Source organism: Penaeus japonicus, unplaced genomic scaffold, assembly GCF_977035675.1.
Source record: "Penaeus japonicus unplaced genomic scaffold, GWHDUDI00000001_assembly GWHDUDI00000013, whole genome shotgun sequence".
Classification (NCBI taxonomy): Eukaryota; Metazoa; Arthropoda; class Malacostraca; order Decapoda; family Penaeidae; genus Penaeus; species Penaeus japonicus.
Genome location: NW_028234415.1, coordinates 36,687,689 through 36,702,947, shown reverse-complemented (window position 1 = coordinate 36,702,947; position 15,259 = coordinate 36,687,689). Strand labels below are relative to the sequence as shown.

General features: G+C 35.1%; 1 protein-coding gene across 1 annotated transcript; it reads right to left on the bottom strand.

Moving 5' to 3' along the window:
* Positions 1-3,013: 3,013 nt before the first annotated feature.
* On the bottom strand, positions 3,014-14,444 carry glu (structural maintenance of chromosomes 4-like protein gluon). Its single transcript, XM_086543489.1, has 7 exons — positions 11,598-14,444; positions 11,140-11,307; positions 9,145-9,318; positions 8,847-9,038; positions 7,176-7,408; positions 4,203-4,386; positions 3,014-4,028 (listed from the first exon to the last, which is right to left on the bottom strand). The coding sequence occupies exons 1-7, from the start codon at positions 14,121-14,123 to the stop codon at positions 3,798-3,800; spliced, it is 3,708 nt and encodes a 1,235-aa protein (XP_086399615.1). The 5' UTR covers positions 14,124-14,444; the 3' UTR covers positions 3,014-3,797.
* Positions 14,445-15,259: the final 815 nt, after the last annotated feature.

The following is a 15,259-nucleotide window of genomic DNA, read 5'->3' as shown; positions in this document are numbered from 1 at the left end:
CAGAGGTTGATATCTTGCTATGTCATCGCTCTCTGAAGCTAGTGCACATTCAAGACTTTGGATGGGCATCCTTCAAGACCATTTTATTTGTTGATGGTAGAGGAGTGTGCTACCATTTTTTGTCATTTTTTGTGAATTAAATTAAACATATTTTGGTGAATATTACAGTAAGTACATAATTTCTGTTGTCAGTCACTGAAGAGTCTGATTGTAAAAGACACAGAAAGCAAAAAAGTATGAATAGAGATTTACCTGTATTATATTCATGTCACCTGAACCTCATTAAAATTTCTTGCAGTCGGTACATAATGTCATCTCCAAAGAGATGATACCAAGTGCACTGGTACTGAATTGTAAAATGACTTGTATGAACCTCCATTAACTTTGGTGCTACTTTTGCACAAAAGTTACTCATTAAGCATCATAAATGACTTAATGAGGGGTACTGTAGGTTGGCTTCTTGGCATTAGTCTCCCTTTTACTTTTCATCTTTAAATCTTTCATCATTTAAGGAAGTGGTGAATTTATCTAAAGACCATTTGTACAAGCAACACAAAGTAGGAGCTATCATTTATATCTCTCCTCCCCATTTAGATTTAAGACTCATTTTTTCATGGTAATATACTGTAACTTTGGTTTGTCAGTGTCAGAACAGAGGTACAACATTGGTGAGTCATAATAGTTTCAAACATCTGTTACAATTCTAGTTCCAAGAATCCCGTTGTCACCAATTTGTTCCTAATATTCCATATGCATTACTAAGTTTACAGAATGACCTGATATACTTTTCTAAGATTGCAATAAATGTTTCAAGTATCAAGATGCAAAGTGCTTAAGGATAGTGACCACTTTTTACTTTTAACATGTCAAGGAAAGTTATTTCTGGGACTTGATTTCTTTATGACTAGTTGTATTTGAGTAATTCAGTAAACATACATATTTGATTATCCAAGTGAATTCATAGACACAATTAGATCATATATATTCTGGATGAACATTTATGCAAAGTAAGGCTAATGATCAGTAAAGCATTGACACCAGATCAGGACAACAAAGTATTTTTGCTAGGAGAAAGCATCTATAACCGTCTGACAAATCTGTAAGATTGTCATTTACCCAAGATCACAATGCACATTAGCCAACAATGATACAAATATCCCCGTTGATGCTCTCACTAACAAATTAATTTGAGATACAATATGTCTATCAAAGTTAGGTGACAATCACCTGAATATTGATGGTTATTTCCTTGAATTAAAATGATGACATATGAATTCACAAAATATTGAGCTTCAATTTTATATTTGATGAGATATATTTGAAAAGGCCATGTGGTTTTATTCATTTTAACTAGTATCCACTTTAACTTTCATCTATTTTTTTATATCATTGCAGAAAAAGGTAGTCAGTATGAATGATTACAGTGACAATTTTGATTTTGTTTAATCATGCATGCTGTTCTAAACATTATGAAACAAACATCTCAATGTAAGGGATGTTTATGAACTGTCTGAAGATCAAACAAGTAACATTCTGAGATTGACATATAATGAACACTTATGACCTCATTAACCAATTGCTGATGGGGCTGTTTTGGCTCCAAATGGTTGAATGCCAGGATATTTCAGACATATAAACCTAATGTCTTGAGCTATTCACCACTCTGGCTGCGGCCAAGCACTATGCACCCAATCACCTGGTGCGCCGGCCGGTAGGACAGCCTTGACAATGTATCTCATGCCTGATGGCTAGTCATGCCACCACTCGATGTGATATCTTGTCACCCAGCGTTAATAGGTTTACTGGTAGTTTGACCACCAGATTAGAACAAAGTATTTCTACTAGGAGAAAGCATCTACAATCATCTGTCAAATCTCTTAAGATTGTCATTTACCCAAAATCACACTGCAATCTTTGTTTATTAATTTATTTTTTAAATTGGTATACTGGTTGAAAGTCTTATTTTTTTTCAATATACCATATATACACACATTCTAGTTGCCTGGATTATTCAAATAGGGGGAATCATAGATCCAAAACTAAACCTCAATCATGACCTTTACTTTGCGGGGCTCAGGATGATTTAGAGGGTCAGATTTGAGGGGGAAAATTTATGTGCAAAGATTATCTTTCCTTTTTGACTAATGGTGAGAGTATTTTCAAAACTTTACACTATAAAAAAGAAATGGCTGAAATGGTAGGATGCACAGCTGAATACTTTGAAAAAGTAAACTTAAGTGACCTGTTTCTCTGCTGGTCTTTTCATGAGAAAAAGCTTTTAGGTGTGCTTGCAATGACACAGTCCACCTGACAAGTCTCCACATACAATCCACTTCTTTTTAGGCTATATAAGGCAATCTCTCGATTAGAAACACAAAACAAACTAAAAATATTACAAGAAAAATAATATTAATTTCTTTATACCAAAACAACTTAAGATACTGCTACTCATGATGCAGTTTTATTAGTTTATTAAAACAACTTTTCATGGTGTGCACACCTAATCAAATGGCATACAACACAGTATTGAAATTCATGCTTTTGTAATAAGAATCTTCCTCAAATTCTGTGTAACTTAGAGCACACATATATAGTATCAGTTAAATTAATTTCAAAACTATATCACAAATGTTAATATCTTGAATAGGTTTGACTTAATAAAATATGGAAATGTCTATTTCTTTTGTAATAACTCTGTACAATGCATTTTATAAAAAAAATATTTGTAAATACAAAAATTCCTCTCACAGAACAGCCTTTTATGAAGTATAAAAGCAATATTTCTGATTCTTTTATATGAACATATACTACTGTTTTACTTCCTACAAGCCAACTTATTTCCTATGTAGTAATGACAAAAAATATTGTGATCTTGAACAGGCTGAAATTATTAAATTAATTAGGGATAGAGAGACACACAAACTTAAGTTGAATACAAGCAAATATCATGATATTCAGCATCATTCTGTGGCTTTGAAGAGATTTACAGGTAATAGGTTAATAAAACATCGTGAAGACGTAACATCATATATTATCAAAATTCCTTACATTAAAATATGCTATCAATGTCTTTCCTACCATGTTTTTTATGATTATGTATATCTGAAACTAGAAAATTAACCTTTACTCTTTAGTCTACTATTGAAGAAAGAAGAAAGAAGAAAAAAAAACTTAATATTACATGTGGAAAAAGAAAAAAAAGACAGTTGTTTTTATGAAGGTGGGCATGAAGGTAGTAACTCTCTAGTACACTGAAAGTTAACTTACAGTGTGCCATATTTGCCTGCACCAAAAGTTACTCACCAATGGACTATGGGCTAAAGTAATAAAAATTATATCTATTGAATTTCTAAACCTATTTTTACATAGTCAGTTCAACAGTTGTGATCTCCAATAATATTTTTCTTCTAAGTGTAATGCCCAATTCAAATTTAATTGTCAGCTTTTATGACTACACTTGAACTAACACCGGAATGCTTAAATATCTGCTCATGCCTGAAATTTCATAATACAAGTTCTATACAAATATTGGGTGGATAAGGGCAAAATATATTTGTACTTTAGAAAGCTGAAAAGTCAAATTAATACTAGGTAGAAAAGTAAAATCTTAGAGATATTTAAGACCATCCTAAAATTAATCTGTACAGTGCTATTTTCTACTCCTTGCATGGAAACATCTTCATTCATGTGTAAAAGGTACTACTACTTGATTATAAAATCTATAAAATTGAGAAATTTACTTTCAAATATTCAAAACTATATAATTTGTCTAGAATATAGACACAAATAAGATGTGATTAAGCTCTGCTTTCTGCCAACACTGGGGAAGTTATTATTGTCTGATTATTAGCTGAACTTTGTTTATCACTTGCTTCTCCAGAATTTCCTTGGGATGCAATTAAACCTGGGTTGATGGTTACAGACTTTGTAGCATTGTATGTTTTGTAGATTCCAACTAATCTATCTGCAAGTTCAAACATCTGAGACCGCAGGGAGATGATGATAAACTGAGCATTTCTGGTGCGCTCCTGAAAGTAAAATAAGCAGTTATTAGGTATGACTTACAAAATACAACATTAGATATTCATATCAGAATTTGGTCAATGGATTGCAGAGAATAGTTGAAAAAAAGGAACGTGTAATTAAAAATAATAAAATAATAATAAAAAAACAACAACAATAATAACAATAACAACAAGTACCTTAATGTAGTTGCCAACAATAGACACATTCTTAAAGTCAAGGGCAGCGTCAATCTCATCCATGACATAGAGTGGTGTTGGTTTGTAGTAGTGAAGGGCAAACACCAGAGCTAGTGACGACAAGGTTTTTTCGCCTCCAGACAAATTTGTAATGTTTTTCCAAGACTTCTTTGGTGGTCTTACACTGAAATTAAATTCAGACATTAATATTCTATTCCATCTGTATTTCATAGTATGGAAATAGAGGGATCATTAGACATCATTTCCTTCAAACAGAACATACTGGTCAATACAAGGTGAATGACAATTGTTGGGAGTTATCAAAAAAAATATATTCAACATCTACGAGGGGAAAAGTGATTAATAAAAGAAACAGAAGATGCCTCCTATTTTTGAAAGTTTACATCTGTTCACTTTTAACCCGTTAACGATGGGTGACATGTTTTTTCATCATACATGACGCAGGAGCTCTTGCCTGACGATGGGCGTCATGATGTTCGGGGATTTTGAATCACTATGTTATTTTATTGTGCTATGAGTAATGAGTGATGTTGACAATTGCAGTCATAATTATCATAACTGCCATAATATTAAACAAAATGGGTTTCAATTCACATCCAAAACCTAGATGGCACCACTTTCTTCTAGGGCCAGCAGGAGAGCCTTGAATGGCACCCATCTACAGTGGGTGATGGCACATAGAAGTTGCCGACCTCTTGCTCTAAAGGACCACTGATGAAAGATGTCCAGGCAGAACAAGAGGAGGAAGGTGACTCACACCATGCCCAATGCCTACAATGTGCCCCTGTGCCAGTAGGGATGCCTTTTATTGTGGCACTCACTGTCAAAAGCATAAGTTTCCTTCCTCTTCCCTACCTCTTCATGTTGGATGGTTATAAGTTTCGTATTCGTTCATGACAGCACACAATTACGAAAAACTGCTTTTACAAAAAAGTTGATTATTGCTCTCCCCTGACATAGTAATACTTCTATCACATTGAGTATAAAGAAGAAGAAGAAGAAGAAAAAAAAAAAAAAAAAAAAAAAAAAAAAAGAGAGAGTTGATATGGACCCTGAACTACAATTTTAGTCAACTGCAGAATTGATGGAGCCTGTGATATGACAGATATAAATCTCTAAAAAGAGTAAAACACAAAAAAACAAAAGACAAAAATGGCTCTAGCTCTACAATGAGTGCCTAAAAGGGAGTGGGAAAAAATCAAAGTATGTTGCAGAAGCTGCCTTGCTCAGAAATAAAACCCATCCTGGAGCCTGTGTAAGCAAATCTATCCCCCATCGGCAACAGGTTAACAAGAGTATGGAAATCATTTGGAAATCCTTTTTGAGACTAAGTCTTATGTTACTATTTTCATTTACACCAAGATATTTTCTGCTTGCTCATTGGTGTATTTACAGGCTGGATGCAGTTTTAAAGGAATTCAAGCAAAAGAAACTTCAGCATTCCCTAAGGTCGTTTCCCTTCCTCTGCTACCTGGAGTGCCTCTGTATTGAATAATGAGTTTTCTACAATGTCTTGGCAAACTTCAATCTGATACACCAACAAATTGTGCACTTTCCTACTGAACTTCTGTAGTGAAAAATAATACACTTAAAACATGTATGATTTCAAGACCATACAATACAATGTTTAAAATCCTCTTTCAAGTTTAAAAAAATAAAAAAACAAGCTGCTCTCAAAGCCATGTTTGGTGCTTCTTGTTGTAGGCTGACTGATTATTTTCATTTTAATGTAATTATTCTAAATAATTAGATTAGGATTTTCAATCACTCTTTTAGATTAGAAGAAATTTGCCATATATTGTTTAATACATATAATCTTATTCAGCAGACTTCTATATACCTTGTATTAGTCTACCACATGAAAATTATTGCAATTATAGTCTAGAATTTAAAAGATCAACTGCCTTCAGCTTGATAAGAAAGCTGAGAGGCTCATTCAAAACTTATTGTCACTTGTGCAATACATTACTTATCTATGATGTTACAAAGACACAATAATCCATGACAAGAAAGAGAAAAAATATGCAAATATAATGTTCTTTTCATTATATAATGGAATTCTAATATGAAAATCTTTTTTTTCGGTCTACTAATTCTATAAGTTCATCATCTGCACTTAATCCTTTTTTTTTTTTTTCTTTTTAACCAAAAGGAAAAGAACAATATGAATAATCATACACGTACATATGAGTATGTACACATACCTCATGAAGTTACATGACGTGATATCATGGGTAATCAACAAATTAGTAGTAGTATTGCATTAGTAATTTCTTACTTTATTTTATTTCTTGGCCAAACACATTTGATTTTACAACAGTTTTCCAACTGAAATCTTATTATTCAACTGATCAAGAAGCAGAAATTACCATGATGCATCAATATCACGTAGTTTTCTGTGATGTCATTTTTTTTAACATTATATCTCATCTTATGACACTAAAACACCTTAACTAAAGTAACAGAGTCTAAGAAACTATGTAAAATTATTATATCTGAGAACAATCTAGCGATCTGTTGCTGACGTTTCAGCATGTCCCGTTGCCCCACCCGGGATTCGGCCAGAAAATGCACCGCGTCTCAGGGTGTCACCCGGGTCTGGGGATATTTTTCGACCCCGTGATAGCACGTCAACCAGTGTGAATGGATTAAAAGTGCCAGTTCTTAACAAATTTAGTAAATGTATAGTACACAAAGAAGTATAGAAAAATGTAGTCTTCACTTTCAACTTTCTCTCTCTCTCTCTCTCTCTCTCTCTCTCTCTCTCTCTCTCTCTCACACACACACACACACACACACACACACACACACACACACACACACACACACACACACACGCACACACGCACACACACACACGCGCACACACACGCGCACACACATGCGCACACACACACACACACGCACACATGCACGCACACACAAATGTTAAAACAACAAAACTCTACCTACCTGAACACAATACCCTCGCTGAAGGGATCAAGAGAATCAACAAGTTCCAGCTCGGCATCTCCACCAAGGGTGATCATCTGGTACATCTCCTTTAGCTTGTTAGAGATGATAGTAAACCCTGACATAAACTCATTCAACCTCTGTTTCCTGAGGTCCTCATGATATTTACGCTGCTCATCTCTATGGCGGGTGATGTCGTCCAGTTCGGATACACGTTGGAGATAGATCTCTTCCTGTAATGAAATTCAAGTTATGAATATTGTTTGTGTTTAGTTGTTTTTTTTTCCTGATTAATATCAGTTCTCATAAGAAAAACTGGATAATATATTAATTTTCATACATTCTCTACAAAAGCCTTTTATTTTTCTTCATAAGTATATAAATATCAGTTTTAAGAGACTAAATAGGGAATGTCTGAAATAACAGACATTGGTTATAAATCCATTCAGATACTACAAGCTAACATTATAATAGGTGATGAATAGATTACTTCTCATACAGTATGCTTTACTCTTCTCACCAATAGTACTATGGAAAAGAGGGTATTAACCCATTCGTGACAGGATGTATTTTCGCCTACTCCTGCTTAAGCTGGGAAGATAACAAGCCAAACACATTTGATATCACAATAGTTTTTCAAATCAGATCGTTTTATTCAACTGATCAAGAAGCAGAAATTACCATGATGTCATCAATATCACGTAGTTTTCTGTGACGTTATTTTTTTAAATGTTACATCTCATTTTATGACACTAAAACACCTAAAGTAACCGTCTAAGAAGTTATGTAAAATTATTATATTTGAGAACAATCTAGTGATCTACTCCTGAGATTTCAGCACATCACAATTGCCCCTCCCGGAACTCAGCGAGAAAATGCACAACGTCTCAGGACGTCACCCAGGTCCAGGGATATTTTTCGACCACATGATGGGAAGTCAACCGGTGCGAATGGGTTAAATAATAATGTCAACCATTTTATGCTTCCAACAGCTTGGATGTTGCCTTTTTATGCAGCAAATAAGGGTTGTTATCTTAAATGGAGGCCCATAGCAAGTTCAAGCCCACTTCACTTGGAGACTTGCTTGTCCTACCCATGTGCATGACCATCATAACACTGTTATTACAATTATAATAATAATAATATTGTTAACAATAGCAATAACAATATCAATAATAACAATGATAAAAATCATAACTATTACAATTGAAAAAACATTGTGATATGCACTTGAAATAATGAGAACAATAATCTATGCCAGTACATGCTTAAATTTTGTTGGAAAAAACTGCCACACCATTTTCAATGATTGGCAAGATAAATGATATCTCAAAATTAATTCCTAAGTCTTGAGATGAGCCTTAGTTTGGTACTTTGTTGTGATAAACCTTTTGTCAACACTCACTGACAATATAAACTATTAGTGATCACCATTTGTGTATATTTGGCTAAAGAATCACTGAACCTCCTATATGGTTGTCCTAAGCTGGCTCTTTCTGATCTAAAAAAAAAAAGAGTTTGCTGGGAGTGATAAGTTATCAAAATCTTGTGGGAAGTAATTCAGTGTTTAACTTCTATCCACTTTCTGCAATTATCTCTTGAAATAAAGAAGTGTGATGAAATATCCAATCTTTTAATATAGTAAGTCAATAGGAAACCCTCTGTACTAACCTTTTTCCTGTATTCTTGGATAACTGCAAGGTTTGGCTTTGATTGAGCCAGTTTCTCCTCCAGAATGGTCAATTGATATTGCAACTGTTTGGGATCAAGTTCGTCCAAAGCCTCAGGCTCTAAAACTACCAACTCTGTTTCTTCTTCTTCATCCTTGTCAACAGGTATCTCTGCTAACTCCAATCGACCCAGCTGTTCAAAAATATTGATATTTTGACAAATACATCAAGCACTTATGAGAAATTAAGTTTGAGAAACATTAACATAATTCAAAGAACAAGAACCCAAATGCACGAACCTGTTTCTTCCAGTGTGACATCTTAGCCTTATTCTCCTTAATCACACCTTCATACTTTTCCAATTCCTGATCGATCTCAATTTTGCTGGATTTAATTTTGTTTTCCTTCTTGACAAACTCCTCGTGCTGTGATTTCAGGTCACTGACCTCTTCCTGCAACTCAAGTTCTTCTTGCTGCAAAATAGAATATTGTGTAAATTATAAGAAGCCTTTTTAAAACTATTCCATTATCTATTTAGTATCATTATTGGTTAGATGAAATATTTCTAATTTTCTTTGGTGTCCTAAAACTGCATTTATATGGGCTGGTGTGTGCAAGTGTGCATGCGCACACACGCACGCACACACACACAAAAATTGATAACAGATTATTTGTTTACTTCCTGCTTCTATTTCTCTCAACATTGCATGACTTTATTTGGTAACATTTATTGGTTGGACTGTCTTGTATAAATTATAAAGTATAAAACAATAGATAAATATTTTGGATATCCTTGTTAACAATGATAATACCTAGTGCTCTCCAATTTGGAATATAGTTATTGTCACCCATGTGAGATGCATGCCTTTCCACTATGGATGCACAGATACCAAAATTTTGACCAAAACTGATACCAATATATTTTTTAAACTTCTCTGATATTTTTCAGTATCTATTTAAATCTTAATTACTTTGTCTTTTATATCAATGAAATTTAGTGTAAAGAATATATTCTGTAGAGCTTGTATAAATACTATAATATAATTCAATAATAGTTAAGTATCCCTGACTGGAGAGGTAAGACAGTGGCAAAGGGAGAAGGAGAGTGAGAGACAGAAAGCTGAAAGGAGGGGAATGAAGAGGAAAGATAGATTTATAAAGAGAGAGAGGAACTAAAGGCCAGAAGTACAGAAGATAAAACTACCTTGATTTAGTTCCATGAAACTGATAAAAAAGTTAACGAGAAGCATACTGTCTTGATTGAGATATGGTAGGTCTTCTTGAGATTCTAATGGTATCCACAAAATTCCATGTTTATTCCAAGCCATTATCATGAAAATTAAATTACTTTTCCTTGCTAAGATTATTGTTTGAGCAATCCTGGATTCTGTTTTCTGTTTGCAGAAACCAAGATTTATTGTATCAAGGTCCTAAAAGTTTCAGCCATTTTTTACCCATACCAATACCACTAGAAATGGCTGATACCACTTACACCAATCCTATATCCAATCCCTTCTCTCTACTATCATCTGGGGTTCTGCTAGTCATCAGCACTTTGAGATATTTTCAACCTACAGCCACTTAAATACATATTATCTGTCTGTGTGTATGCTGTATTTGTATGGCACCCTGGATGTCAGGTTTAAAAGGCTCTACTGTGATCAAAAGTAAAAGTAAATGTTCTTTACATAATTTTTAAAATATATTTTATCTTCAAATGGTTTACTTATCAACATGATTCTTAATATATCAATATTATCAGTTAATTACTAATATTACTAAGACTAATTATTATCATCATTGTATTAATAGTAGTGCTATTGTTATACATGTGAAAATAACTGTAAGAAACATATACCCGTTAACCCTATGACGACGGTGCGTCACACTCGTGTGACACAGCTAAATTCCCGATGACTGGGCGTCATGCCAGTGTGACGTTTCCTATGCAATATTGCAATGGCCCGGCGTAGGGGTTTTCACGTAGCGCATGCCCCGTCGGGAAAGGGTTAATGCCAGGTGACAAGATATTATGTCAAATGGTGGCAGTACCATCCACTGGGGACGAGATATTTTGTCATGGCTTTCCATCTGGCCAGCCCACTGGGTGATCAGGCGTGTAGCACTTGGCCGCAGCCAGAGCAGGCGAATAGCCCAAGGTGTTAGGTTTACGCATTTGAAACATCCCGGCATTTTGACCATCTGGTCATATGTATATATATTTATATGGATATCACTGCTCAAAGCTGCTGCAACCATTTTTTTATGCAACAAATAAAAATATGAAAACTTACTGTAACTTTCTGTAGCCCTTCAAGCACAGTTGTTGCTTCTTCTTCAATTGCTTTACGTTTTTCCTGCATTCCTCTGAGTTCATTTTCCACTTCCTTGATCTCAGTGTCCATTGCATTAATCTTCTCTTCTGTCTTTTTGGTATTACGTTGTGATGTTTTGATGGCTACCTGTGATTCACAAATAAATCATAGATTAAACATCAATTTTCTATGGGGTAAAAAAACAGCAGGTCTAACACTCAAAAAAGACATAATCAAGAAAAGCCTTAAAACTTAATACAAAAATTAATTGTATGTGAAAAATGTGAGATTTTGAAAGTTGTCTTATTTTTCAATCAATTTGCTTTGACAATTGTAGATTTCCCTGCACAGCCATTATCTAATCAACACTCTCATGGAGAATGTAAAACTTTAAAAATACTTGATAGATAATTGAATTCCAAGAGAATATGTCTTACCTGAAGACGGGTAATTTCAGCATTGACCTTTTCCAGCTTTTTAATGACAGCCTCAAGGGATTTCTTGAGTCCTTTCATCTTTCCTCCTGTGACCTCCATGATCTGTTCATGAATTCTGGTAACCTCTGACTCTACTGTTTGGGCAGAGGCTGCTGCTTCCTTGTAGACCTTCATTTTGCTCTCAATTGCCTTCTCCATTTTCTTGATTTGTGATGGATCTGGCTTCACAGACTTTACTTTCTCTTCCTGTTCCTTCTTTTGTTGATTCAGTGATGTTAACTGTTGCTTGGCAGCCTCTATCTCCATTCTAAACTTCTGCTGATTCATCTTCATTGTCTTCAACTCTCGGGTCAATTGCTGGACAGAGTCTTCCAATTCTGCTCGATCTCTTCGGAGCTGTCCTGCCTTCTGTGTCAATTCATCAACTTTGTGCTCTACTTGTTGAACCTCTCTAGGATCTACATTGACAACAGTTGCTTGTTTACCCATTCGTCCTCTATTAACTGAACGTCCACCTCCACTCATTGTACCAGCAGGTTCAATCAACTCTCCTTTCAAGGTAACTACACGATGGCGCACTCTTCCGTAGGCAATCCTTGAAGCCTGATCAAGGTCTACTGCCACTATGGTATCTCGAAGAGCAAAGTAAAATGCTGTTTTGACTCGATCATCATTCATCCTTACCAAGTCAAAGAGGCGAGGTACATTCTCAGGTGTCTGCATAGGTCTTTCACACTGATTCCTCCACCTCTCCATCTTGTCCAAGGCAATGAAGGTAGCCGTTCCTATGCCATGCTTCTTCAAAAAGCCAATGCATTTCTGAGCAGTTTCAACACAGTCTACAACAATGTTATCAAGAGGTCCACATGCTGTGCTAATTGCTACATCATATTTCTCATCTATTCCACCAAGGTCACCCAAACGACCAAAAATTCCTGGGATATTACCATTTCTTTTCTGTTCCATGATGGCGTCCATAACCCTACCACGAGAACGTGAAGACTGCATGGCACTACGCTTTTCTTCAAGCTTCAATCGTGAATTCCTCAGATCTTCTTCAACCTGTTGTTGTTCAGGAATAAGCTGCTGTAGTCGCAACATATCTTCATTCAATTTTTGTTCACTCTTTGGAATTTGATCATCTAATCTCTGAACTTCCTCCTCCCTATTGCTGACAGTGTTTTCTGCCTTTTCAAGTCCTGCTACAATTTGGTCAAGCTTCTTCTTCTCATTTCGCTCAGTGCTCTGGTAAATGTCCAGCTCAGATTGAGCAATATCAACAACACTCTTGGTTTCATCTACTTCCTTTCGTAAATCAATAAGCTGTGTTTCATATTTGGCTTTCTCATCCTGAAGCTGCTGAGTTTCTGAGTTGAGAGTTGTCATTGCCTTGTGGTAAGCTTCCTCCTCTTTCTTTCTCTTCTCTTGCAAAGTATCACGCAGACCCTCACACTCCTGAATGTCCTTTTCATTTTTCTCCGGCACCTGCAGAAGTTCCTCCAGTTTGCTTTTCTCAGTATTTAGTTGACTCATCAGCTTTTTCCTTTTCTGGTTCTTGTGTTTTAGGTCTTCTTGTAGTTTGACATCTTCACTCTCAAGCCCCTTAAACTTTTCTGAACATTCCTCCTTAGTCTTACTAATATTTTCCAGGACCTTTCCCCTCTTCTTAATCTCTTCTTCCTTTTCCTTCTTCTTTTCATTCAGCTCCTCTAATTTCTTCTTCACATCACTCATACCTTCATCAATCTCCTTCTTTTTCTCTTCTGCCTTTTCTTTGGTACGGGAGCAGTCAAGATAATATCGCTGATAAAGTGTGTGTTTCTTGCGAGTAATGTCGTTTTCAAGCTTGAGGTGTTCAACTGCAGCATCCTTTGGTCCTTCTAGCTCGTCCTTCTCTTTCTCCACCATCTTCACACGATTCAGCTTTTCGCCCCTTGCCTCATTCAGTTCTTCCACTCTCTTTGACAGTAATTCTATAGGTTCTTTGAATCTTGAGGAACCCACTATATCCTCCAAAAATTCTAGCATTCCAGTGTCATGCTCAGAAAGGGCTTTGGGTTTCATCATAGCAATCTGTTCAACTTCACCTTGGAGAATCAGGAAACGGTTGTGGTCAAGATCAATACCATGACCCCTGAGTTCCTTTGCCACCACTTTAAACTGACATCTCTTTCCATTTATTTGGTAGAACGAGGAATTGTCCTTAAATGCTGTACGTGAAACAACAAACTGAGAATTTGGAACAACCTCAAAATCTTCTTCTTTGTCAATAATTTTCTGAAAGTGCACAGCAACTGTACAACTCTGTACATTTGGATGTGCCTCAGAATTATGAATCAAAACAGAAATCTTTTTTGAACGGATCTTCTGAGCACGGTAACCAAACACAAAGAGCATTGAATCAATAACATTACTTTTTCCACTTCCATTTGGACCAACAATTGATGTGAAACTCTTGTGAAATGGACCCAGTACCTGAAAGACAAAAATCAAATAAATAAAAGTCCATTCATGTTGCCATCTCATTCACTAATTTAAACTTAACCCTACTTAACTACCCTTGAATCAATACTGACAAACATATACAATACAATTTGACACCATCAAAAAACCTTAAGTAATTCTAAATGAGGTTCAATATCAAAACTCAAAACTCAATAAATACCCATCAATATCAAAATTACATTTATGGGAACTATCATCTTTCTTTTTATCAATCATAATGCACATATGTATTTACAATTTTTAAATGAAAATTAATCAAATTTATAGGAACTATCATCTTTCTTTTTATCAACCATAAAACACATTGTATTCACAATTTTTACATGAAAATTAAACAAATATATGATATATATATAAATATATATATATATATATATATATATATATATATATATATATAATATATATATATATATATATATATATATATATATATATATATATATATATATATATATATATATATATATACCACTCTCTCTCAGCATCCATAAAATCGGGTGGGTGTAGAGCGCACTGAGAAGTGTAATGCGGTATTGCACCAGGAGAGATCTATAACTTGGAGGTTACGTGCGCTTATTATCTTCACAGAGGGAGCAGCAACAGCAAATAATCAGCTCAGCAAGAATGGGTTAAAGCACATAAGAAAACAAAAACTGTATACTAGGACTGCTAGGCTAGTTACTAATGCAATTTACTGTATTTTTTTATCTTCATCCAACAATGTATTGCAACTGTCAGTGAGACATCCATATGGGCTGAAACTACTGCCATAGCTAGCATGCCTTAAGCACGCCCGTCAGAGGAAGCAAATCATCACGTATATCCTCGTAAGATAATGCTTAGACTGGAAGACTATTTGACAATAAGTCACCAAAGAGGTCTTCAAGCTCTGTTGTGTGGTGGAGGTTTGTTATCCTTTGACGGAACACCAAGGATACAAAGGCTACGGCGCTTGCTGAGAATGCTGCAGGTGTATCACTTAATTAAATTAAGATTTTAGGTCATGAATCTCATATCAAAGCAAGTGCTACATAGACTTGTACAAAATGAAAGCCAATCAAATGTGGGAAAATATCAAATTTTGAAAGGGTCAGCACGTTTCTTTGAAATATTTTTCTATAAAACTAACACTTTTCTTTGTAACCATTTGAGTG

Excerpts from the sequence above, each read along its gene's own strand:
- glu (XM_086543489.1), bottom strand. The coding sequence starts at position 14,123 with ATGAGATGGCAACATGAATGGACTTTTATTTATTTGATTTTTGTCTTT. Across the intron at positions 9,319-11,139 it reads AAGGGCTACAGAAAGTTACA|CAAGAAGAACTTGAGTTGCA; the intron begins GTAAGTTTTCAT and ends TCTATTTTGCAG. Across the intron at positions 4,029-4,202 it reads TTGTTGGCAACTACATTAAG|GAGCGCACCAGAAATGCTCA; the intron begins GTACTTGTTGTT and ends TTTTACTTTCAG.